Source organism: Lates calcarifer, linkage group LG7_1 (assembly GCF_001640805.2).
Source record: "Lates calcarifer isolate ASB-BC8 linkage group LG7_1, TLL_Latcal_v3, whole genome shotgun sequence".
In the NCBI taxonomy this organism is placed as follows: Eukaryota; Metazoa; Chordata; class Actinopteri; family Centropomidae; genus Lates; species Lates calcarifer.
In genome coordinates, this window is record NC_066839.1 from 9,004,807 (window position 1) to 9,031,909 (window position 27,103).

The 27,103-nt window shown below is 42.6% G+C and overlaps 1 protein-coding gene across 2 annotated transcripts in view; it reads right to left on the reverse strand.

The window, feature by feature from the left end:
• Positions 1-27,103, reverse strand: part of LOC108883107 (protein eva-1 homolog A) — a 68,610-nt gene that overhangs the window by 15,268 nt on the left and 26,239 nt on the right. The window contains exon 5 of one of the 2 annotated variants that reach the window (XM_018675996.2): positions 21,895-22,038. In XM_018675996.2, the coding sequence (XP_018531512.1) occupies positions 21,895-22,038 (144 nt within the window). Of the gene's footprint in view, positions 1-11,674; positions 12,378-21,894; positions 22,039-27,103 lie in introns of those variants that run through there. The other variant, XM_051071847.1, reaches the window with a different exon arrangement.

Consider the following 27,103-nt stretch of genomic DNA (forward strand, 5'->3'; position numbering starts at 1 on the left):
AGTCCTGAAGTTTGATACCCATCCCTACAGTGGGCTGAACCTGCCCCATCCGAGCAGACTTTTGTCAATACTCTACTCTGGGCTATTATTAGAACCAACTCTGAAAATAGACTTTGGTAGGCGGGTGCTATCACAAGCTACACTGAGCAGCTGTTTGTGATCAAGAGGAGGAAAGGAGGACAGATGAGAGAAGAAAAGAACATTTCCTTTCATTTCTCTGCTTACGGCTTGGGTCTTTCTCAGTACACAGGAGCACTCAATACATATATTGTTCTTTACCGGGTTTCTTACTTACACACACACACACACACACACACTTATAATTATGTACACATAAATAGCAGCAGAATCATGGGGTCCACAGCTGATGATACAGCTCTAGTTCAAGAAACTCAAGTGTCCCATGTGAATCCAGAGCTTTATCATTTCCATCCCCACTGCAAAGGCTTTCTGGGTACGGCTGGTTATCTGTTTGTCTTGCTGTCTTTATTTCCTCTTACATCCACTCTGTGTCCCGTCTTCTTCCCTTACCCCTGTCAACTCAGCCATGGTCTTAAAACAGCTTGAGCAACAGCAGATGCAGATGCATGTCCTCGGAGGTTAAGAGTGAAGAGAGAAAGAGCACGAGAGACTGACAGAGGGAGAGAGGAGTGACAGACACAGATGCTGCCAGAGACACTTTTACAACAGTCTTTAAAATAAACACCTGCTGCAGCGGCTGAAGTGCCTGGGGGACATCAGAGATCCTGCAGTCTGTAACATAACGGCTGTGATTAGATAATGAAACTGAGCTAACAGAATTACGACATTGCAAATTATCTCTCAAGTCCCCAAGCCACAATTAGATATCCTGTACGAGCATGAGGAAAAACACAACTCAAATGTGCACCCAGGGCTGTTGGACGACCTCGCTATTACTGCACCACTGAGGGTTAACACAGTTCACACCTGTTAGTGTCCTCAAACTGGGTTCCCTCTAGCGGTTTCTTTTGCTAATTCTAGGATTGCTGGGGTTGCTCTACACTGGACCGCTGTATCCTTAAGTGACCACTAAGGCCTTTGTATCCCATTAACACTCATACAACATGGGAAGAGGAGAGAGGGGTGTTTCAGATCTACAGTTCACTCCTTTCACTGGATAGATAGATACGTCTGTGGTGGTAATACAGGAAGAAGGTCCAATCTGTCAAAGTAAAAGGAATGCTTCACACTTTGTTGTTGCTAGCCCAGCTGAGCCAAGCTGCTAGTAGCTGTTCAACGACATCCCAGTATGCAAACCGCACCTAGATTCAGGAGACAGTCAAACCTACAGAGTTTGCCTTGTAGGAAGATCACCTCCTCTGAAGGGTCTCTGTTGTTTCAGTCTACACCACAGAAGAACCGCCCTTCTATGCCTCTGATTGGCTCGGTTGGTGAGGTTTAGGCATGAGGAGCCTCGCCTAGTCTCTGGTATTAGCAAGGCTTACAAATGAACTAGTATGTCTAATTACCAGTAACACCTCCATGAGTGCTGAGTGCTTACGTGTTGAAGTTTGGTTGTGTCCCATTTGTCCTCAATGGGAAACAAGGTTGTAAAGAGTTCACTAAATAGTCTCTCTAACCCAACAGGAATTAGCCCCTTGTCACAGCTGAGAGGATCTGTCTTCTCACTCCCAAGCTCAGCCTGCAGTACTTCTTTCCAGCTGTGCTGTAAATCTTCCCGGTATCAAACAACTGTAGAAAACCCTCCGAAGGCAGGCCAACTGTGGCTTATAGAGTTAGAAAATGAAATTTGATCTGTAATGGTTGTGTCTTTTTCACACTGCATTGCTGCAGGGGGTTCGGTGCAGATTTGACATAAGACAGACTCACATAAGCATACACTGACACACAGGTCAACACTTGACACTTAAAATCAAAACACACATTACGCAGAACACCTCTCTAGCACATATATTCAGGCCTGACAGAGAAGAAGACAGGAAGTATGGGGTGGAGGGATGGAGAGAAGGAGAGGGGAGAAAATGATGGCTTCCTTTAAGGCCATGCAGACAGACTAGCTTACACCAAACAGTACAAAGTATTTGTATCTTTTATGTCAACAGGTCATGCACAAGTATATAACAAATGATAAAAATGACAGCTGGAAAGGAGAAACATATCCTTCTTTCTCCTTTCCAGTGGTCATTTGTATTCAGACAGAAAGCAGACAGAAATTTAAAGCAATAGGTCAACATTTTGGGAAATAAGGTTATTTGCTTTCTTAGAAAGAGTTAAGATTGGCTTGTTAGTTGCTAGGCAACCAGCAGAGACTCCAGGAAGTTAGTGATCCTAGCTCTCGGTCTTTATGCTATGCTAAGCTAAGCTAAACGTCACCTGGCTCCACATTCATATTGCCCGACAGACATGTGAGTGGTATCGAAAGCAAAAAACGCAAATAAGCACATCTCCCAAATGCCAAACCATTCCTTTTAATGTCTGCTGTTGAATTTATTAGAATTAATGCTTTGTTTACAGTCACAATAATTTCACTTTCACACATTCATGCATTTTAAACTTATACACTGTAGCCTACACCAGGTTACTGTGTTTTAGCTCAATCAGGGTCAAGGACATGCAAGAGATAAGAGGTGCTAGAAAAGACTAAAGCAGTGCTAGAAGGCAGGGGGTAAAGGACCACCCGTGAATTCATCATTGCTGACCTTTATAGGGCAACTGTCATATTAACACTGGCAGGCATTTTATTCAGGCAAATGAAAAGAGTAGAGATCTTGTGATCAGAACATGAACATGTGGTTGTCAGTAACATTTCTAAAGGGTCTGTGGTCTTTAAAAAGTCTTTGTACTTTTATCGTGCAAGTGCAACGTGCAATCACACGTTGTTATTGCAGCCTTTGTTCTGACATGTCTACTGTTTCTGTCTCTGTCTGTAGCTGTGTTTTTTTAAAAAACTATTGTTAACTGTATCATCCATAATCAGCGCATCTTAAAGAGCAGATTTTCTATGCTAACAGAGCAGCATTGGTCATTGGCTTTGCCTACAAGAGCGAAGCAAACTCCCCCATGTATTTATAGAACAAAATGCTAACTTACTTATGATATGTTGTACAAAGCTGGACAGTCAACTGGAAATCAGCTACTTCCCTCTCTGCATGTGGGAGTTACTTCACTCTGATTCCAAGTGCCCCTCTGTGAACTACAGTGAGTCTGGCACTGATGACAACAGAGCCCTGATGAGCATTTGCTTCCATCAGCAAGCTACCAAAATCTTGGGATTGCATAAAAGTAGCATCCCAAAACCTGTCTGGTTTGGCTGAGGCTATAACCAGACTACGGAGGCCTGGATCCAACTGTGGCCTCGCTAAACAAACACAACTTGGAGGTCTGGCTTCGCCTTAGCTGACGGATGTCATTATGCATGTCGATTAAAAACAAACACACTGGCAGAGAGGAACGTCCAGCTTTTCAGTGTGGGCCTAGGGGTGGAAAATCCCATCGGTGAGAGGGTTATACAGAGAAAAAGAGAGTGAAGAAGTAAGGGAGGTGGAGCACAGTGCTACTTTTGGGTGACTGACAGGCCTGTCGCATTTTTCTCATTCTTGGTTGACTTTTCTATGTATTCAGTGCCGTCTAAGATGCCAATTTACCACTTAAACTGTTCCTGAATTGAACAGACTTTCAATTTTCTTTTTTTGTAATTGTCATAAAAAGCAAGTGAAAGATGAGAGTAGGGATTATCCAGGCTCATCCAGCCAGCTCAATGCTGTTATTAGTGGAGAGAAGCCAAGATCAAAACAGACACTGCCCCCCTCAAGCTTACACAAGAATTAACAGTGGTCAGAATGACAAAATGGCCACTATTACTGAGCTATATACATGTTTGACAGCTGCAATTTCAGATTTCAAGTACACATTTCCCCTAGGCATTGAGTGCACAGTTCACCAGTATTTTTTTCATTCAAAAACCAAACATAAAGACTTCTATTTCACAGTGTTTCATAACAACTAAGTGTGAAAACAGTGTATCTGCATGACTTAAGGCAGGCTGAGACAAAAAAATAATGCATTACCACATCACATCAGCCACTGAGCACACTCCATATGAATCAATGATACACAGGTCAGTGGTTCCCAGATACTTCTTCTATGTCACATTTGTATCACATGAGAGCACATGAGCCAATATGTACCAGCATAGATATAACTAGATGTATTAGAATAGCAGCTAATCATAAACTCAACAAGTGTTCATACACATGCACACACCTCAAGAGTAGAAGAACCCAATTGGGCACTGGTATCAAGTTGCAGACAGGAAACAGATGGCCTGCTGGGAAAAGAAGCAAAAAAAGGCATGCCAAAGAAGGCCAGAGAGAATGCTTCCCTCCCTCCTCTTCTCCCTCCATCCCTCCCTTCCATCATCCCTCTGTCCTCAGTTGGAAGAAAAAGGAAGAGCCAGACCGTGGTGGTGTTTTGGAGGGTAGATCAGTGGGCTCTGGCTCGAGATCAGAGTGATGGAGTTCTCTGGGAGAGTTTTAAATAACAGCCCAGCATGGCTCTACTGTACTGGGCAAGGCTGGGACACAGAGCCTGCAGGCTGTTTCAGACAGACTGTAGGACACATCCCAACAGGGGAGGATTTATTATAAGCCTTCAGGGAGTAATACTGCAATCAAGTGCTGTGTTTTACATTAACACAACAAATGTTAGTGGTAAAACACAGTACATATGGGAATGAATATGTAACCTCAGCAATAATAAAGAAATGAAAGGAACAGCTCAACATTTTGGGGAAAACGCTTATTTTGAGATGATCAGTACCACTCTTATGTGTGCATGGTAAAAATGATGCTACAGCATGCAGCCTGTTAGCTTAGCTTAGCACGAGGTCTTCAAACAGGGAGAAACAGCTAGTGTAAAAAAAAAAGTCTTGATACTCTGGAGTTTTATTGTCACAATGAGCAGAGACTTGTTAGGTGGAATCTTCCCCCGTTTCTTGTCTTTATGTTAAGCTAAGCTAATCAGCTGCTGACAGTAGCCTCGTATTTACTGTACAGACATGAGAACTGTATCAGTCATTTCATCAGTCTCCGACAAAAGGCAATAAGCTACTTCCCAAAATGAGAAGTTATTGCTTAAAGTTATAGTTTGTCATCTAAGGAAAACTCAGATTCAGAAGATTGTTTGCTTGTTTTTCTAGGACTTCCTGAGCTCAGTGATTTATTTTCTTAGCCTGTCATCATAAGAGACAGCAATGATGCCTGAAATTACAGAAATGAAGCAATAAACCAGAACTATCCCTTAATTATTCTAAAACTTCTTTTTATACCTCTTAGTAAAGGACAGATCAGGTGGCACAGATTTCATTTGTTACTCATTAGAATACTGTAATATCTAGAGACCATGAAACACATTCAGCAGATGACCTGTGGTATTTACTTCCTCCAGAGATGACCTTGCAACCTTTGCCCGGTACACAGGACTGACCAGATAACCTTTGACCCGGAAAACAGCAATCAGAGATCAATATTGTCTTGAGTGAGATTGCCCTCCACAGAGGATGCATTGATAAGTAGACTGACCCTGATTGTTTGAGGTCATGATCCATCACATGTTTACTTGAGCTATGTGTCCTGGGTTTTCCGAATCTCAGATCTTTATCATGGTGAAGCTCTTACACCAAGACCATATCACATGATCTGACTTACAGTCTCTAAAATTCCTGCAGGGGACTCTAAAAGATATGAAGTGTGATCAGGCTGCTGTCAAAACTATGCACTTGGTGTTTGAGCATGCAGTATGATGCAACTGAATTCAAAGTTGAGTATTTTAATCTAAGTTCTGTTGATCAAATAAGCCCAATCATAATAATACATAATAATATAATTTACTAATGTAATGTCATGTACAATATGAACACTTAAACATTGCCACACAGGCAGTGTATTGTATTAGAACCATGTTTTAAAGATTGTTCAGACTGAACAAATGGACTTACAGACATTTATCAAATAGTATTATATCAGTACTCACTCACATATAAAACCTTTCATCTACACCAAAAATACTTCAAAGTATACTTCAAAGCAATGCCAGTATCACCCTGAAACGCTGTTCTCTATTCCAACATCAGTAGCTATTTGTTCTATATAAATATTGTCCTAGGCAATAGAATGAAATTCAGCCCTAAAGGCTTAGTGCTTGATTAGATATTGCTTGAGCAAATTTACATCACAGCAGATGTTCTCCCTTCGACTGGCAGACATCTGAAAAACCTGCCCAGCATCTGCAGCTAGTCATTTAATGCTTTAATGAAAAAACCCTGGGCTGTAAAATCTACAGACATCATTAAACATGTCTGCTAATTTCTAAAACCTGAAATAAAGGAGTGATAAAAACTATGAAGGCAACACAACCCAAAACACATGTCTACTGTATACGGAAACCTAGTTGAAGTGGGCCGACTTGAAACACGTGTTTAGATAGAAACCTCCTTTCTGTGTCTCTTCATTGAGACTCGGAGTCTTCATTAAATTTGCACCCTGTAATCCTGGTGCAAAACATTTTAACCTTTATTGGAAGTCTTGGGTGACTGTTGAGGAGTGTTTGGGCTTTTTGAAAGTCTCCAGACTTCTAATAAGGAGTCAGCCGAGCCAAAACATAAAAAGTTTGTTGAACTAAAAAGAGTCTGTCTGTCTATATGTGTTTGTCTCTCTTTTCGTGTCCCTCTTTCTCAGTTCGGTTAGGTCGTAAAAAGTAAGTTGTTGGCATGTTTGCAAAAGCTTTCCAACAACAGTTCATAAATTCATACATCCACATTTTCATGATTAATAACTCAAAAATGCATGTTATAAATGTCTCTCCCTAAGTCGACAGCTCTCTCTTTATCCTGCTATGCCACTAAATCCTCCTCTAAATCAAGTTTCTCTGCCTTTTCTGCCCGTGCAGCACATGTTTCTGGGCTCGTAGCGATCCTCGCCTCTCAGAACAAATTGAGTTTAATGGGGGTGAGGCAGGGTGAGTCGAGGGGGGGAAGGAGAGGGGAAGGCAAAGAGAGGGCTGTAAAAACACACACTACTCTATGCCAGTCCCCATGAAGAGAACAGCAGCATTACTGCTTTTACCCCGTGACATTACTGCTTACCCCAAATCCAACAGTAACATTCACTGGCATGGCTTGAACAGAAACACATACTCACACAAGCAATCACTTAAGGGCAAAAATACATCTTAACATGTCTTTTAATAAAGGATTTAGTCTTAAAATATCATTCTGTTGAGTTCACTCTCTAAATTCTATACAGTCCTGCTTGGATTGATGCGTATGAGAACTATTTGGGAAGTTGCTGCATTATAATAGCTGTCAAAGCAAAGTAGACTCCTTCATTGACTTTCAGACTGTCTCAATTTCCAGCTTAAATTAAAATGTCAAACAGCATCCTTTTAGAACGAACAGGTTAAGACACTCACAGTTACTGGCAGATACCAGTTGATCTAGCAAGTGAGAAAACATACACACCTTTGGCAAAACACTGACATGAGCACACACGGTTGGTATGCACCTCAACACTGGGCTTTTTCTGCTCTCCGCCTGGTGCAATGTTCTGGTTTAATTAACTGGACCACTGTGACGGTTCTTCTAAGGCCAACACATCCAGGAAAATGCGCACACACACACACTTTATTTCTCTCTCTCTGAGGTGCAGCGTCCTTCACCCTGACCAGGGCACCTTGGAGAGAAAATTAATTTTCCTGGGTGAGCATGGCTCGCTAAAGGGCGACTAAAAAGTCAGAGACCCAGCTGAATAAAACCATTCAAGGGGCTCTCTGGCAAGCTGTCCACATCTTCCAGACCTGAGGCATGAACTGGACACACACAGCTTTCTGCTTAGCATACTGCAACTACCAATCTACTCTTCTCTATATGCCTGGTTTGATTTCGCTCAAGTTCTTTCCATTGCAGCATCAAACAAGACTAACAAAGATACAAATACATTATATTAAAGATACCCTCAAGACATGTTAATTCACACTGCATGTGCACTACAGTCTTCAAGTTTCCACATCACACTTGTGAATGACATATTTGACCATAGCTGCCTTCTGAACTAGTTTCAGTGTCACAAAATCCCGCTTGTACGCTGATTTACAGTAAGAAACTTTCCCTCCTCAACAGATGGTTGTGAAAACAACCTGCACGCGCATCACTCAGTGCACAGTGAAGCTCAAACATTTTTTTAGTGGAAGGGGGCTTTAAAATCTAAGCACTAAATGTGTTAGTTGTGAATAAACACCTCTGGGATAAACTCTTTTCCTGCATGGCTTCTCTATTGCATCTTAATTTGTGCATCACTTACAGTATGCATCTTCACAGCAGCACAAAAGTGATTCCTCGGGTGTTAATTCCTGTGCATCGTCCCACAGCCATTTTTCTTTAACCCCCTCTCCCACCTCGATGACCTTTCAAATCTACCAGGATCCAGTGGACTTACCCCCACAATCTCACTGGGGAGATAAATAACTCCCCACAGCTATGAGGCTCCTCAAATCCCTCCATCTACGACCAGTCCAGGCAATAACCCAGACATCAGAGGAGTGCTAAAACACTGCTCCCTCCAGAAAAAGACTGTCTGTTAAAACTTCCATCTATTTCAAAGAACTGGCCCAAGAGGAAAGGAAATGCTAGATTCTTGTTGATATGACTATAAGGCAAAGGGGCTCTATAGTTTGGAAGGAGAACCATGGTCTGTAAAGTCTTGTTAACAGAGAATTGTGGGGTATAATAACCAAGACTGGGGGTCCCTGGCAGGTATGATAGGGGAACAGAGTCACTGCTGATGCCAGACATTAGATACTGGTATGAGGATATATAGGTATTGCCAAGATGGTGGTGGTGATGGTGGGTGGGGGGCCGGGAGAACCCCAGCACCCCCTGCAAGCAGCTGCATGTTGGTGCTGAAGAATGTCAGGAAGTTTTTTTTTTTTATTTGGGGGGGGGGTCACATCTGCTTTGGCTATCAGGAGAACACCCCCTCACCCTCCCACTTCAAAATGACTTTTATTTTTTGGAGAATGACTCATTCTGGAAGGGAGGAAGGAAGGAAGGAGAGAAGGAAGGGCAGTATAGGAAGGAAAGAAAAAAAGAAAACACCCCTGTAGGAGAGTTGAAGCCATTAGGAATGCATGCTGAGTTTCAAAAACAGAGAACAGAGAAGAAAAGGATAAAAATCAAATCAAGGGTAGAGGGAAAAAAAGAGGGGTTTGGAAAGGAGAGGGGGCTTTGCTATTCAGTGAGAGAACCGGGCCAAAGCTTAGAACAGCGCCAGGTCCCATTTAAACTAGACAAAGTAAATAAAACCACTTGATGAAAAAGAGAAAAAGGAAGCGAAGGGATGGCGGAAAGAGCGCTCCATGCAGAGCGGGGGGGGGTATGGAGCTATACGAAGCTATGAGGGACGAAGGGAGAGAGAACAAGCAGGCCTGCCTTTCTGTTTTTACAACTGAGCAGTCGAGCCTTATCTGATGGCCGGACACAGATTTACACAGATTATCACAGCATTGTCAAACATGAAGTCACATCTCCGTGTGTGGGGAGACAGACAGAGAAGTCCATTCATCTCACTCATTAATCATTTCTGCTGAAATCTCTATCTCTCCCCCTGATCATCCAGACTGTTAATCTGGAATAATAAACAAAGAGCAAGTTGACATCCAGCTTTAATCAAAATGCGCTCTGAAGAAGGCCGGGCTTATTCCTGTTCCTGTTCCTGTGCTGTCAGCCTCTGGCCTGCCCTCTCTTCTCGTAACCCAAACCACACACTAATTCATAAATTGCAAACAAAGAGTCCCTTGTGGTTTGGGAGGGACCGGGCCGGCACTGCAGACCGGTGCTACAGGGGGGAGGAACAGCTACATGTCAATTAGAGGGGAAACCTGGCGGATGGGGAGAGGTAGGTGTGGATGCGTGCGCTCACAAACAGGCTCGCACATTTACAGTCATGCTCACAAACAGGGAGGCAGGAGCACAGACCTACTGTATACACATGTTCACAACAGACAGGAACAACACACACACACACATATGTGTGCCATTTGGAAGCCATCTAAACAATTTTGTCATTTCAGAGCCCAGGAACTGAGTGCGCCATTGTCTGGTGTGAGAAGCTCGCTGGGTTTCTAGGTCCTGTTTACGAGGGGTGACGTGTGTTTGGGTGTTTTGAATGTGCCGCTGGGAGTTAAGCCTGCAGTTGTCTTGTACTCAGGGCAGGCTCCTTTGATAAAACACATGCTGAATTGCAGGGAAGCTTGTTTCAGTCACACGTGCGGATTGAATTCTTAACATGAGCAGGTTCAGATCAGATATGAGTTTCCTATAGGGCTATAGGCCATTTACAACCGAAATCTTCTCATTAACTTTCAATTTTTATAGTGCAATGAATGGTCTGAATCCCATATTACAAAACCAGACTAACCAGACCAATTGCAACAAGAAAGGAAGTGTCATGTACAGATGCATTAAAAGCAAGAAAAAATGCAAGGGCATTTGCTGGTTTAAGTGTCTATCATCGTTAACTGAATGTCTTTGGGTTTTGGAGAATTGGTTGGAAAAAACAGGAGAGTCAAAAACGTCATCTTGGGCTCTGGGATACTGCAACTGTCTTCATTCTTTCTTTGACATTTTATAGATCAAATGTTAGTTAATGGTCAAATAATCATCAAAATGATCAATTCATAGAGACCCTACAATGGACTGTCCAGGGTGTACCCCGCCTGTCACCCAATGTCAGCTGGGACGCTTAAGGATAAACGGTATAAATAATGGATGGACGGGTGTCACAGAGTTTTAAAATGACATATTTTCAGTGAGTTCAATGATCCTGCTCGCTCAGCACCAGTATTTGGAGTGTGTGAACGACTTGTTGCCCCTGTTGGTTTTACTGTATTATGCACCCTGTGGTTAATTACAGTGGAGTCAAACTACAGCCAACAGAGCCTGTTCTGATCAGAGCTACCAGCAGCTCATTAGGAAAAACACTGACCACCCTTTATAGGCACACATACAAGCACACACACAGAGGGATACTTGGAAAAAAAAAAATAGTATCACCGTTCTTATTAAAAAGGTACCAGCGCAGTGTTGACAGGGCGTTGTCAGGTATCCGTTTAGTCGTGTGCATTGTTGCGTGTATCTAAGTGATCTCACTCTGGTTTACCTCATGTCCACACGTGAGACCTGCACTTCCCTGTCAAGAGTCTTAATCAAGTCAGTCAACCTGGCAAATCTCCCCCCTCAGCTCCTGAACACTTGTTTCCTCATGTTTCAGAGGAATTCTAGGACACACACAGACACACACCAACCTCCAAATAATTAACAAACACTCACTCCGGTTTTAACACTCATCTGTTCTCACATCCTCAACAGTGAGAGCCGAAACATTAAGGACATTCCTGAGAGTGACGCAAGCAGAGGCATTTAAACTTCACAGAAAGCAAATGGTAAAAACAGAGTCTTATGACAGATTAAAAATGCAGAGAAATGACTCTAACACGTCTCATATTTAAAGCTGTTAAAAGGATGGTTCCACTTCTCAAAGAAGTCTCACAACTTGGGCACAGAGAGCAACAAGCAAAAACAGCCAGACTACAGCAGAGAGATTTAAAAGCGTGCTCAGACAGAAGACAAGGTGACACTTACACACACATCGCTGAATGGAAAATCCTCCTGGGTCCAGAGCAGTAACTTTCTCTCAGTGCGTGTGTTTGTGTGTGTGCGGCTGTCTGTCTTGTCAAACACTCCCCTCCTCCTCCTCCTCCTCCTCCTCCTCCTTCTCTCGGTCCCGCCAGGAGAGCTAGGACCAGCTTTGCCGTAAAAACAAGCGCTCACGTGAACAGTCCGCCACCATGGGTCCGACCAGAACAAGAGAGAGAGAAGACGGTCCAAAAAAGGAGAAGAAAGAAGGAGGGAGGAAGTAAAAAAAAAAAAAAATTAAAAAGATAGCCCCTTTAAGAAGGTATACTCCTTTATGGTGACTCCCCCTTTTTAAGGCAAATGGGGTGTGAAGAGTGTTTCCTCTTCTTTTCTTCTTCTCATCCGGAGAGAATAACCAGTGAAGGCTTTTCTAATGCCTCTCTTCTTTTTCAGTTTTCCCTTCCTTCCTACTCTCAGGGAGAGAGAGAAAGTTAAACCCGGCTTTAGACAACTGGAATGTGACAGCAGGAGAGAGGGAGAGGAGAGAGAGAGAGAGAGAGAGCGAGAGAGAGAGGGAGAGGGTGAGGTGGAGAGGGAGGGAGCTAGACTGTGTGTATGTATGAGAGAGAGAGAGAGAGAGAGAGAAGCGGGACATGTAGTGTGTCCACCTATACAGCCCACTGCTGTGTGAGTGAGCAGTCAAAAAAGAGAGGAGGGGAGGGGAGGAGAAGGAGCTGACGAGGGAGGAGAGGGAGGGGGAGGAGGGGGCTGAGAGTGTGTGAGAGTGAATGAGAGAGAGAGAGAGAGAGAGAGAGATGAAAAAAAAGTCAGTGTGCAGCTCCAGGAAATGACCTGAGAATTTCATTCAACTCAGACTGGAAATGTGGTGTGTAAGAGCCAGTATACGCTCTCACATCTCTGTAATATAGTTGAGCAATATAACAATATATATCATAAGACAATACAAATGTTTCCATATGATTTAATGTGTGATATCTATTACCTTTAATATCTCTGGCTGTATGAGATCACTGTGAGCCAGACTGCTTTATGGAAATATTGTATTTTTCTACGAGAGTACCTTCATCTGTCGGTTATTTGATATTTCCATATAAAATGACACATTCTGTAATAAAGAACTTTATCCATATCACTCCACCCTGGCTCACTGGTGTCATTCAGAGACGTTTGTGCAGCTGTTTCATTTATACATGTATGATTATTGAGTGCAGTGCAATTTTGTTTTGTTTTTTTAATTTCATTTTTGAAGTTAGATCAACCAATCAACTTGGCTGGGATCTGCATTCACTCTGCCTTTGTTCTCATCCAGGAATTTTATGGAAAGACATTCATAACTCGCCACATAGTCTCTGAACACAGAGCATGTTTCCACATTTGTAAATTACGTCCAAAACAAAATTTAAAAAAAAAAAGTTCTTGTTGTGTGTGGTGTGTCAGTTACTCTGCAAATCTATGGTTACCCATAACACCCTTCTCTGCGTAGATCTGCGGAGACATTTAAATGTATTTTTGCCAAACTATAATTTCAGTTTAAGATGCCCTGGGAATTTCTCCCTTTGACCCCCCCTCCCCACCACACACACACACACACACACACACACACACACACAAATTCTCCCCTCTCTCCCTTTCCCTTTCCCTCTCTCTCCATCCACATCCACCGCAGGAGGGAAACTGAAACCAGCCACAGACTGGAAAGCATTAGTACCCCCCACCACCACCGCTGCCACCGCCGCCGCCCGCCCCAATTCAACACACTCTACATACAAATGGACGACAGATCACACACACACAAAAAGCAGAGAGAAGTTTTTTCCCTGTGAGCGCAGAGTGACACGAAAACAGTAGTGTACACAGTTTATGAGTTTGCGAAGCCGACAAAGTTGGCAGCGAGCTCTCATCCAGAGCTTTGCTTATTTTGCAGTTTCCAGCCCAACAAAAAAAAAACTAAACAAACAAAAAAAGCAGTCGCTCATTTGGGAAAACAGGCCAAGCAAAAACCACAGGCTAGGGGGAGATGTTTGTGTGTTTGTGTACACACGGTTTGTGTTCAGCACTCAGTTTGTCCATGTACTACATAATTCATTTGTGCTTGTTTTTATGTGCTTATGTTTGGACATAGTATACGCTACCATGCATTTGTGTGCAAACATGTGACTGTATGACTGTTTGCTTCACTACATGCTCCTATTATCCTGACATCTCTAAAGCAGACAAACAGCCCAAAGCCAAATGCAGAACATTCCTCTGCTCTGGAAAGCGCTTCCTATGTTGGGGGCTGGAATGGTTACAGGGACATAAGTGGCTCTGAGCAGCGGCAGCAGAGGGACAGACCCCAAAGTGATCATCAGAGAGGCCCCTCTTTCTCCCATTCCCACAGACAGCGTCTTTAATGAGACCTACAGCCTCGATGAAATGTCACGGAGTCCAGGTATAGGACTGAGTGGTCAGAATTTGAGTCAGCAAGACAAACAGGAGGGAAGACAGACGATGATTATCCACAATGTCATGAGACTGTCTGCACATTGAAGATAAAGGGGGGGTGGCCAAGCAGGAATGACATCGAAGCAAGCATTTCTGCAAATCAGAATACACTGAAGGATTTAGACAGAAAGCCAAATAATCAATAATTAACTAACACCACTGATAGCACAGGACTACAATGGACACATCCACCTACAACGTTAGATCATCACTGCAAGGGTTTATCTTGTATTTGGGTTAGCAGAAGATATTATGATGAATCATACTGAGTGAGCACTACGTTGGCCCTCGTCCTATCGCGCTTATCCAGTCACCTGGGTTATCAGTGCGGGCCTCTGATGTTCCTTCCCCATCGTGTTTACTAAGCAGTCTGTAGACAGAGGAATCAAAGCGTCTGGCTGGCACGCAGTCTAGTTTCCGCTTAACTATGAGCAACTATTTTCTATTTTCATTTAAGGGACTTTTTCAAAGGGTTGGTACCGTGACACAAGTGAATACCGAGACAAAACACTGCACCACCGGCTCAAGGGAAAAGGAGAGCGAGTGAATTCTGAGAACATTCTTAACTCACATTAGTCATGGATTTTGTGGTGAGGTACAAGTCTCACTGGAAGTTTAATACACTAACAGGCAGAATGATTAAGTATCAAGGAGTTAGAACGTATCTTTTAGCTGTGATTGAGCAACTCTGTGGTGTAGTGATAATCAGGAACTGTAATGAGTCCTCCTTATTCATGGTTTACTTAACTGGTCTTGTATTTAATTGCAATAATCTTGTTTTTGTTTTTTTTTACTCTGTTTCTTTTTATCTTTTATTGGAGAAACTATTGCCTCTAAAGTTTAAAGTAATAAACTTTCCCTTTAAAAACATTTTACAGCATTTATCTAAAATAAGGTTTTAACAGATTTTTCTCTTGCAAATGGAACTTCATTTGCAGTTTCAGGAAGAACAAGGACAGTCTGAAAATCCTATTAGCACAAACCAATTACTCCTAAAGTCAGAATTCACATTTCCGCAGATAGCGAAGGACACAAGCCAGTCAACTTCCAGCTCTAACCCCTAGGCTATCGCTCCGTGCAGTCGGAAAAGGTGGACAGAACGGAGACAAGAGGAAAACACGAAGAGAGATGAGATGAAAGGCAGAGGTTTGAAGAATGTGCAAGAAAAAGGAAAAGGGTGAAGAAGAGAATAAAAAAAAGAGGTGGTAGAAACAGAGAAGGTGAGTGAAGTGTGAAAAAAAGGCCAAAAAAAAGGGTGAGGGAAAGTCAGAGAAGTTGTGAGAACTTAAAAGGGAATTTAACACCCTGTTTTTTCAAATCCACTTTGTTCACGATTCATTTTAATCTGATTAAAGTTCTTACAGACTTTCCCCGAGGGCCAGTGATCACATCGGCTGGGTATTAAACTAGATTTGTAATATATGACCACACCACATATAGACGAGTGTGAATGTGTTTGAAGGAGGGAAAATAACCAGAATTAGGGTGTGATTTAACCTGTTTTTATTCGCTTGCGTGTGTGTGCGCACGCACCCCAAACAGCCAGCACATACCCAATGTTGTAAGTCAATGAGACATGGCTCAGGGCAGACATCAGCTGACTGAATATACTGGCAAAGAATAAAACCCACAACCCCTAGCATCAGCAAATCACCACAGCAACAGTGCGTTCCCGCCAAAAACTCCCTTCATGTGTCCCGTCCTCTTCCAGAGACCACACCCTGAGCTCGTTCACTAGCTTTCAGCAAGTTACTTCCCCCAACTTCAGTAGATGTTTGCTACAAAAATGATTCAAACTGTGTGTTGGAGGGACAAGAGAGCTGAGCAGAGACGATGTCATTACCAACCATACTGAATGCCTTTTATGGGCACTGGCCCGGAACAACTACAACCACTATTAAAGCAGCACACCGACGCACACACACGGGTCAGCCGAGGTCACGTGCCGTGTGTTTTCTCGCAGCAGTGTTCCTGAGAGTGCCAGCTGCGGCTGTTATTCCAGGGTTTCTGCAGAGTCAGGTTTGTGTTACGAGGCTGGGGAGCGTTCACAGGGGCCATATCATTCCTCTATCCTGGCCTCCCCACTCACTAAAATCGGGCACACCACGGATCACGTAGGGGTCACAGAAGAATGTTTCTTAAAACATCTTCTGCCAGGTTCTTGGTTTGTTTTACCCTAATAAAATATCCAATTGTCGGGGTCGCAGCCATGTACTGTATTTTGATGCAGTTAGAGCCAGAGTACAGTGTAACCACTGAAGTATTTGAAGGGTTAGGGTTAGGTAAGGTAATTTTCTTGAGATTGGCACTGTGCTCCGTACAACTGCAATCAGCCTGGTGAAACCACACCCAATCTGGCAGTGCCTTGCGATGAAAACACAGTCAAAGAATTTTTTTTTGGTTTCTCTTGAACCATCAAGAAACTTGTCAGGTGCACCATCAAAATATTACAAAGCCTTAAACCTGCAGCAGCATGAGAGAGCAGAATGGCTCTGTGTAAGACAGGCGAAAATACTTGGTTCAATGATTGACTCAAATGAGCCATTCCAGTCCCCATGAGGTTTTCTGCTGGATGTTTTTTTTTAACTTCTGTTTCCTGGAGGCTTCTTTACAATGAAATCACAAGCTTACAATCAGTCGTAGAAAATCCAGTCAAGCATCACTGAAAACCATGAAGTGAAGGTCATGAAAGCTTAGAAATTAGTGCAGAATGATTGAGTCAGATATATTAATTACACAGGAATAAGGTCACATTTACATATGATTTGTCACATTTTTTAATCCCTATTTTTCTACAACAAACTACTCAGAGTTTTGGTGGTGGATCAAAGTAAAGCTTTCAGTTTGAATCGATTACCAAAAAAAGAGAGAGAGACCTGATTAGAGACCTAACAGACTGTGGTTTAGTTAAAGATTAAGGACTCAAACTCTCCTCCTGACAAGAGTGCCAGGCAGCGTGAAACTACTTCCTGTGCCTATTATCACCTGTGTGTACAAGCCTTGGTAGAGATACTGGAAAAAGTGTCTGCTTTAGTGAACGCAGTGTACACGTGTGTGTTTTTGGGTACATATCCTCTAGTCCTGCAGCTATAGGATGAGCTATAAGGGGGAATGATGGGGCCCCTGCAGCAGCTACTGCCTGGCTGGCTGGCTGGCTGGACTGCAACTCCACACAAGTGGGCCAAAATAAACATCTTCCCCACAGTCTCCTCTGCTGACATGACATGAATGTGTGCTGGGGAGCTGGAGGAGTGAGTGGCTTTTGCAGTGGTCATGTGTACCTCAAGTATCTTTGTGCATGTATGTTATTGCGTATGTGTCCGAGTGTATGTCTGCATAACCAAATTGGCACAATTCAAACCCTCAAGCTTCTGAATTACATCTTTATCTTCCTCTATTTTCCCCTGTTAGTTCTAAATCAGCCCCCCCTGAGCCATGCGTAGGCAGCCACAGTCTCCACTCCACTCGGACTGTGTCCATTAAAAACACTAGTAGCACAGACCAGTGACCACACCTCTGTCAAAGCCTACAGTTTAGTCCCTACAGTGAAGCCTTCACCAAAATGAACCATCCTCACATTGCACTCCATATTTTATCTGCTAAAGTAAAGAGAAAAAGTAAACACCAATTAGTGAAAACATAAAAAGAAAATGTAACTTTAAGACAATTTTGATTTGCCTATAGACATTAAGGGGGAAAAAATCCAAACAAATAAAACAAGCTCAAGAAATACATAGTGCAGAACATTACTGGTAGCTGTTTTCCTAGAAATGTTAGGTGTGGATTTTTCCTTTCATTTTTTCTTTTCTTCAACTTGACAAAATTGTGTATATTGCAGGGCCAAGAGTTGTTAAAATGTACTTTAAATTATAGTTGAAACTTCTTTCAAAGATACCAAACATGGCAGACTGTATTTTGGGGGAATGTACATAAAATTGTTCAAAAGACATCCAGAATCTGTTTTTATCTTTCTATTTCTGTCCAGTTTATTAGCTGCTCATTCTAAAGTCAAGAATTAGCTTTCATACTCAAAACTTAGCAACCATAGACTAGAAAAAAGTCTGAACATCCACATTTTCATGACAACTGGGCAAATCCCATCTGCTATGAAAGATGTGCGATATGCTCAAAAGCTCCAAAATGGCTACAAATAGACCAATATTGTTCAAAAGAGGCCGTCCATTTTATATTAATAATGGTCCAAGCTGAGAAGAGGAAAATCAGTTCAACAGTTGAGCTGCTTGCTTTTGCATCCAGTACAAAACTCAGAGTTGAGGCTGTAGTCCTATATATGAAAAAACATATAGGATATTAATGGTCTCATTATACTTTCATTAGGGTTATTTAGGAGATCCTATTTCCATTTTGAGGTTTCAACCTCAGGGTTGGAAATGCCTGAGTTGCCTATTCCATCGAGCCCCCCTCCTCCAACCTCAGATCCCATGTTAACCAGCTAAGTGCCACAATTAATCCATTTCCTGCTCAGCAATTAGACCTGTTCATTAGGTTTTCCATGACCCCCCACCCCTGAAAGAGTCTGCTCTGCATGGTTCAAAAGAAGCCGTGTGGCTCGTTCAGGCTGATACACTACGCAGCAGTGAATACTCTTGAGGGCAAGCCTTGAAGGGAAGTTTAGGAGAGAGGCCTCCTCATCTTGATATCAAATCTGAAGTTTTAATACTTCTCACGGGAGGAAAGGAGCTCTGCTCTGGGTAAGGAGGCCTCAATCTGGGACTCACACAAGGAGGAGGAGCAGAAGGAGAGAAAGATTCTTCCGGATATGATTTGATCAGCATGGACGTCCATAAATTATATTTTGTTAAATCTAGTTTAAATGTATCGCTGTCCCTCATGGGACAAAGACATTCACATACAGAGGCAGGATGCCCTCAGGCTGTATCTCTTCACTCACAAGTGCAGAGGAAGGATGTTGGCATATAGGGAGGATAATGATGTGGGGCTGTAGGGCAGGCCTCAGAGGTCTGGTTGAGCTAGCTGTACAAATAGGACCCTTCCTCCTACCAGCACATGACCAAAAAGACCTACTTACAGTATGCACACAACATCAGCCAGAACTGTACTTTTTTAATTATTTTTTTTTTTTAAATCACATGTATAGATTTATACATGGTGCAAAGAGACAGAGTTTTTCATCCCTGCTTCAAAAGATGGAGGTCAAACTAAGAAAAATTAACCAACACAACATTACAAGAAGGAAACTTCAAAAGGGGCCACACTGGAATCCTGCTTTTTGAAGAAAGTGCCCGAAGCAGACTCATTTATCAATCTCCAACAGTTACACTGGGGGGTAAATATTTCCATGTTTAGGCTATGAATAATTTGCAGCATTGCTACAAGTGTATTTAATACCTTCACCTTCTTATAATATTGAAATGATAAATATTAAGGGCTGCACTTAATCTGCAATGGGACTCCTGAGGTATTTTTTTGACAAATAAACAAACCATGGGGACTTCCTCCAGGGGGAGTGGATGTAAATGAAGCCTGACAGTGGCGGCTGTGCGGAGTGTGTGTGTGTGATCTGCTGGGAGACTGATGGCAGGTTCCGGGCCATTTGCTGCTGTGTTATTGCTAAGAAGCGAGTCCACCCCTGGGGCTGTGTGAGGAAGAGGCTGGAGCTCGGAGGGTTGACGGCTTTATAAATCACTGGCGAGCTGGGGCCGATAGCGGGTCCATACTGTGAATCACACACGTACTCATGCCTACGTGTGTGTATGCCCAAACTCTCGACTTATACACACATACGCATTCAAACACATACTTGTGCAGATATATAGAGATATAAAACACTTTCCTCAACTATTTCATTCTTGGCAGGCTGCTAAAGACCCCAAAATAGCACTTGGGTTATCACAGGACAGTTAAGATTTTAAGTGGGTTAACACCTACTTAAGGCAAGGTGACCCACACACACACAGAGACGGGAGTTAATTTTCAAAAGACACAAAGTCAGAATATCATTGAAATCTTATCAAAAAAAAAAAAAAGACTTCTACGAATGTCCAAAGAAAAAAAAAATCATGGTTTATTTATATTTACCAATTTACTTATTCATTATCCATCAACAAGTGCCTCCTGGTTTAAAAATGTTGTGCTATCAATCACTTTGTTTAAGTAGTCACCACTTTTTTCAGCTGGATCAAAACATTGTACAGACCACCACATGCAGATATGCACACAAATGCTACCAATCATGTGCAGACAGACATCCTCCGTCCCCTACTCTGACACAAATGGGGTCAATGCTACACACACTCAACCACCAATGAAAGAGGATCCCCCGAAATTACCACTTTGCTGGAGCCTGGAGCTACCAAGTGACTTCATGTCTACAGCAGCTAGACTGATTTACTCACATTCATCCATCCCAACTCTTGACCACAGCCCAGAGAAAACCCACCTCCTACCCCTCGCCTCCGCAGCACCACCCCCCACCCCCGCCGCCTCTATCTGTTGAACGTTTACACCATTCCACATCCTTCCCCATTCTCTGCTGCCCCTTCCTCAAAAAACACACTCGCACATTCACCGACCCGACTCAGCACCAGAGTTGTTAGGAGGGTCCGTTGTGTTATCAGCGTCAGATAAGGGAGGTTAGACAGAGATTCAAGCCAAACGACTGCATAAACACAACTGAACAGCCTGTGGATTCTTGTCTGCGCTGGCCGGTTGCTATTGAGATAAAAGACAGATGGATTCTTGGAGGACTATCTGACAATCACGCAGCATTTGGAGACAAGGGACTCAGGGAGCTTCAAAACCAAAAGTAGAATTTGGATAAACTCTGATAAGAGATAGATAATTTACAGTCCTTTGAAAAACATAACAATGATTATTTAGTCCCAGAGTAACCGCCCACAAATCTCATAAAAAGCCTTAAAATCAGGACTCAGAAATCACATTGAAATGCCAAGCTTAACAGTTGTCCTTGTCTGGATCTAGATTTCTGTGACAATGATTTTGGTGGGTTTGAGAGGCTCCAGGCCATGGTGCTGATAGATCAATACCTGGTGCTGGAGGCAACTGGATAGTGTGTGTGTGTCCAGGCATGAGGTTAATGAATTACAGCCTAGACAGTTCAGGATTAGCCCAGGGCTGGGGAACAGATAAAAAGGACGACCATCATTCTCATCCATCTGGACAGATGTGAAGTCAAAACAGCAGATACACTGCCAGATTTGTTTTGATTTAAAATACATTCTGGAAGTGGAAAATAAGTTTTTAAAACTTTAAACTTCTTGCGTGATGTTCCTTGCTCCCTCTAACTAAAAAAAAAAGCTTTAATAGTCAAAAAACAAACACCACATTCTTTCAGAAACCTGTCAAAAGTGATTATGAAGGTGTGTCGCCTCATGAAATGCTTGAATTTAATTGCAAAGCAAATCCAAAAATCCATCAAATTAGTAGCCAGGACACACTGTTTTCACTCAGATTACCATGATAAAGTTACAGACACTTTAAAAGTTGAAACAGTTCTAAATTAACCTGTATTGTCCACCAGTGCACCTGGCAGCATCATCGCTTTACCTTAAAAATACATATAATCATTAAAGCCCATTTTAGAGCCTGTAATTCTGTAACACAGAGCTAAAACATCATCATCATCAGACAAGGCTGAAGCCAAGTTCATCAGTGAATGAACATCGCCCTCTGGTGGCAGGAAAATGAAGCCCTCAGTAAAGGTGTGTAATGTGACTCACCACAGGTGTAGATGACACTGAGGTACTTCCTGGTGCCAGAGTAACACGGATCTCCAAAGTCTCTAGTGGAGGCTCGGACGAGACAGCTCTTCTTGCCCTGACAGCGGGCGGTGAGAACCTGCAGAGCCACAGACGACTGGCAGTCTGAAAGGGAAGCAGAGGAGGGGAGATGGATGAAAAGCATTACAGTTAACCTGATTATATGATCAAATAATTTATAAAACAGGGGTCACTGTCACTGCTTTTATACCTTTTCTAGTAACATTGAAATATAGCTGTCGGTAATTTCTTAGGAAGTGCTCTGGAAAAGACTAATTTGGTGCTAATTAAAGGGAAATTGGAGCACAAGTTGATTGATCAGTCAGTTAACAAAACGTTAATTGACTGAAATCATTTGGATGATTTGAGCCATTTGTCAAAATGCCAAAGAGATTCACTTAATGTTCATTTTGCAAATGAGTCTGTTGCTACTTGTTGAGTGTTTGACGGACAAGCAGTACTTCAGACACAAAAGGACTACATGAGTCTCTGTCAGCGACAACAGAGATGGACACACACGCACATACACACACACATTCTGCAGACAGCAAAGGGACTTCTCTCACACACATTCCCTCCCATAAAGGTTTTCTCTGCTCCCACGGTAGAGCCTCTGTCCACATCAGACCCACATAGAAAAACCTTAAAGGGGCCTCACATTGTCTACAGAGATACCTGATCCAACATATATATGTGTGTGTGTGTGTGTGAGAGTGTGTTTGTGTATGGAGACCAGACTGAGTAATGGATGGGGCTCTCATACATCATCGCTAAGCACCCGCCAGCTCCTCCAGAGCCTCTCCTCTGCAGCTCTCACCCTCTGTGCTGCGTGGACGGACGGATGAGGCTCGTCTCTCCCTGTTTTCCGCTCTGACTTCCTTCCTCTCTCACATTTCTAACAGGACTAAAGAAGATGATACTCTAGCCCGCAGAGCTCGCACACTTTGAACAAACCTCAAAGAGCTCATTATGTCAGTTTTTCACACTCACATTTTTACAAAACATCATTTACAGTCATTTGCTGATTGATCTACTAATGAGAAGTTTCTTTTCACAAGTTACCAGAACCAAATAAGACATGGTCAGAATGCTTGTTTTGCCCAAGCTAAAGTCCCAAACCCAAAGATTTCCATCATATCAGACAAAGAAAAGCAGCAAATCTTATCATATGCGAAGCTGAAATAAGTCATTCCGCCGCATTTTTGCTTGAAAACTATTAAAATAATTATTCCATTATCAAAAAAAGATCAAATAATTGAAATATAGTTGAAACAATTAGTCAAAGACAGTAAGAGACAAACTGACAGTGTATGTGTCATTATTCAGACAATAAAATGTTTAGTGTTAGTGTTTGTTGTTGTATGTGTTGTGAGGCAAAATGACCTGTTTGAAAAGCACTGAATGGTGGGGCTGCCTGATTATGCAATAATCACATTTAGTTAGCTAGAAAATGTCGCATTTTGACTTAAAATGGTCTAAATATCAAAGTCAAAGGTCACAGGTTCAAGTCAATAAACTGCTTATTCATTATGTGAAGCAAAGACTGAGAAGTGGATGTTCTTCCTTAACTTTTTATTATCATGACATGAAAATATTAAAATACCCTTGATGGTGTAATCCCAGTGGGATCACTATTCTTTGCTCCACCTTATCAACTTAAGTGACTCTACAGAAGGAGGTGTGAGGAGCATTAATAAAGTTGGAGGAATCTCCTGCCGAGTTCTGTGGGAATGTGAACAGTCCTGGGTTCCACACAGGATGCTTCCCAGGCCCTTACGGTCCATCTAACTCCTAAAAACAACACAAGAAGACGAGCCTTTGAAAGTGGACACTGGGGTCTCACACCGTCTGCCCTGGTGAGCCCCAGAGAGGCACAGAGATCAGAAAAAAGGTAAAGAGAACAGGCTCACACGTCAACAGGCCATAACAAATTATGGCACGGGTCAAGGGTAACGTCCAGTCAGGAAGTGAAAGAGGGCAATCCGGTGGTCATGGATAGTGTCAACATTAGGAATTCTTTGAATGGTCTATAACTGTGCTTTATAATCAAGAGGGAACACACCTTATCCCATGTTAAAGTTTGTGAGAAAATTGAGACTTTTCAGTCCAAATCACAGCTTTTTAAAAATGTAAACCTGAATCAGTGTCATTCCCAATCAGAATGCAGTGAGGTGGAAGCCCGCGGGAACCAGTGAGTGTAACTGGATAACACGTCACACACCTCAAAAGGTTGGATAGATCCCACTGTCACATAAAACACGCAGATTCACTGATAGAGACTAAGCTGGAAATTCACCACATTCTTCATCTGCAATTACAGATCAGTCTTAGGTGATTTCAGGAAACTTGGAATTAATTCTTATGTTGAGGAGTTTTGTCAGTATGTTATAGCAGCAATTAACAGTGTATCTCTAGCTTTCATAAATCTAGCCATTAAATAATTTTGTGTGTAATATGTCCAAAAGCTGTGAAAAATGCTCATTCTAATTTCTCTACTGAATGTAGCGATAATATCACTCCTCATGCGCACACACATATATATCCTTGATTGTTAAGTGCAATAGAAAAAATCCTGGTATGATATATATCACTGTAAAAAATAAGTTTAACACAAATGTGGTTGATTCATACCACTTATCCTTAACGTCGCAGGTGGGCTGGAGCCAATCTCAATGGTCAATAAAATTTCTTTTAAAACTTCAGTTCCAAAAGTTGTATCTACAGGGTGACAGTAAGAGAAATAACGTGACTAAGCAGCACTTGAGCATTGCCTTGTATCACACGCTGAACTGCATCCTGAAGACAGGATTTAACTAGCAGCATTGTACAACCTGAACCAGGGAAACCATGAATATAGAAGGTTGTTATCCCTATCAGCTGATCATCCTCAAATAACATTCTGTACAAACAGATAAAATACCAGTACCCATTGTAGACCTTCTATACTTAAAGACATAGATCTGTAGATATAACTGCCTATTCTAAATCAACATTTATTTAGCATGGCCCTCTAGCTGCTGTTAAACATTAGAAACATATGCAACATTTCATTAAAATTGAAGATGTTTGATAATGTTAATCATTGTGCAGGTACATGTGTGTCTATATTTCTTTCTATAGGTGCTGCAGCACAAAAGCCTCCTGGTCTCCCTGATGTGCTTTAATTTTCTGTCTCTCTCTCTCTCTTTTCGTTCCCAGAGGGCTCGTTCGAGCCTATGTGCCACGCACAAAACTTTCCACCCTGACAAGCCCGTCTACTGACAGACAGGCCCCCATTAGCTGCTGCTTTGATTCCTGGATGGGTGATTAGTTGAGCAGGGGGGAGACCAAGGAGGAAGGGGTGGGGCTGGGGTGGTCCAGGGACAGATAGAGACTTCTAGAGACAAGAGGATGGAGACACACACATTTACTCTTTGTCCACTGGCTCTCTATGCACGCACACTCAACCACACACACGGCATTTCTATGCAGTTTAAAAGAGCATTCCTCATCTGACCTCCCCTGGCTCTCATTAGCGGCTTTAACACAGACAGGCAAGCACAGAACAGTCCTCTCACTCACACACACAGAGAGAGAGAGAGAGAGAGAGAGAGGAGAGGAGAGGGGGGAATAGTTATGAATAACCACTGTTACCTCTAACCTTTACCCTTAACCACCTCCAAGCCCATGCACCAACTGCTCTATCCTCCAAACACCCAACAAGGGTAGGCCTATGGCTCAAAAGAGAGGGTCCACAGTCAAGAGAAGCAGCAACTGAGGAAAAGGAGGAGTTTCCTGGACAAGCACACGCACACACTGGGGAACACAGATGTAAACGGAGGATACAGAGAGCTGCAAATAAGAAAACATCTTCTTAAAATGACCCATACTTGACACCTAGTGTCGCTGTCAGTGTAAATTTGTTTTCCTCTCTGTGCTAGATGCACTTCAAGTGTGTGTTGATATGCTACCCTGTACCAGCAGCACCTCTATGCGGCTCAGCAACGTTTGTCACATCAGTCATCCGTCGTACATCTAACTTACTGCTTGCTTGAACCAGCAGCAGCCTCATGTTGTCTTCACACTGAACCTGCCAGTTTTCCCACTTCCACAGAATTATTTTGACATGATGGCATACATCTACAAAACATAACATTAATATGTGAAATAGTAGCTCTTGTGTGTTGTGATGGCTGCTGTTGCGTTTCACTCATCACAGAGCCCTTATATTAAGATTAATGTGGGGGTGAGTGTGTTGTGGGTGCAGTGTATGCTGGTGGACTGAATGACTGTTTTGCACAAATTTATAGGACAGCACTTGTGTGTTTACCCCTAACTTCAAACACACCTCCGAGCATGTACACACAGACACACAAACCCACCCACACACAGTACATGTGCACATACAGTACATCCACGGCAACCTTTCCCAGCAATGCTCCAGAGCAATCCTCCTAGTCTTCCGCCCACGCACACCTTTCCTGGAATTTCCAAGACAATGGGCAGACACACTTGTCAAAAGTACTCATCTCCTCTCCTGCTCTGACTCACCTGCAATACATATAATTTGATAGGGAGGCTTAAGTTAGTGTTGTGGGATTAGAAGTCTTTGTATAATAGAACAGTGACTTACTTTCAGATGACGTGATAGGGCTTAAAGGTCCTGCACACGCCAAGAGCTTATTGCGAATGCCATTAATGAACTTGAAACCGCTCTCCTATGCCCACAATTACTGTAAACGGTCTATTGACTTCAGCAGGATTAGATCTTACTGTAATATGGTAGTTTCAAGTATTACAATATGCTTCAAGTTATTTCCAATGCTGAAGTGCCCAGCAGAACTCACAACACCCCTGCACCGATAAATGTGTGCACATAAGCAGGCAGAGAGATCTCTTCAGCTGTGTTTGGAAGTTGATAGCAGGTTATTCCTAGACTCAAAGGCACTTAGTACAAAAACAGTAAACCCTGCGCATGTGCGTGTGTGTTATCACAGACAACATGTTACTTTAGATATTCAAACGCCACATCTGAATTCCAATCAGTGGTAACCCTTTGACCTAAACCTTGTATGAACCTGTTATCAAGGAAAACATATACAGTGTGAAGTTCTTGGTGGCTACAATTCCATCCATCCATCCATTATCTACACCGCTTATCCGTAAGGGTTGTGGGGGCGCTGGAGCCTAT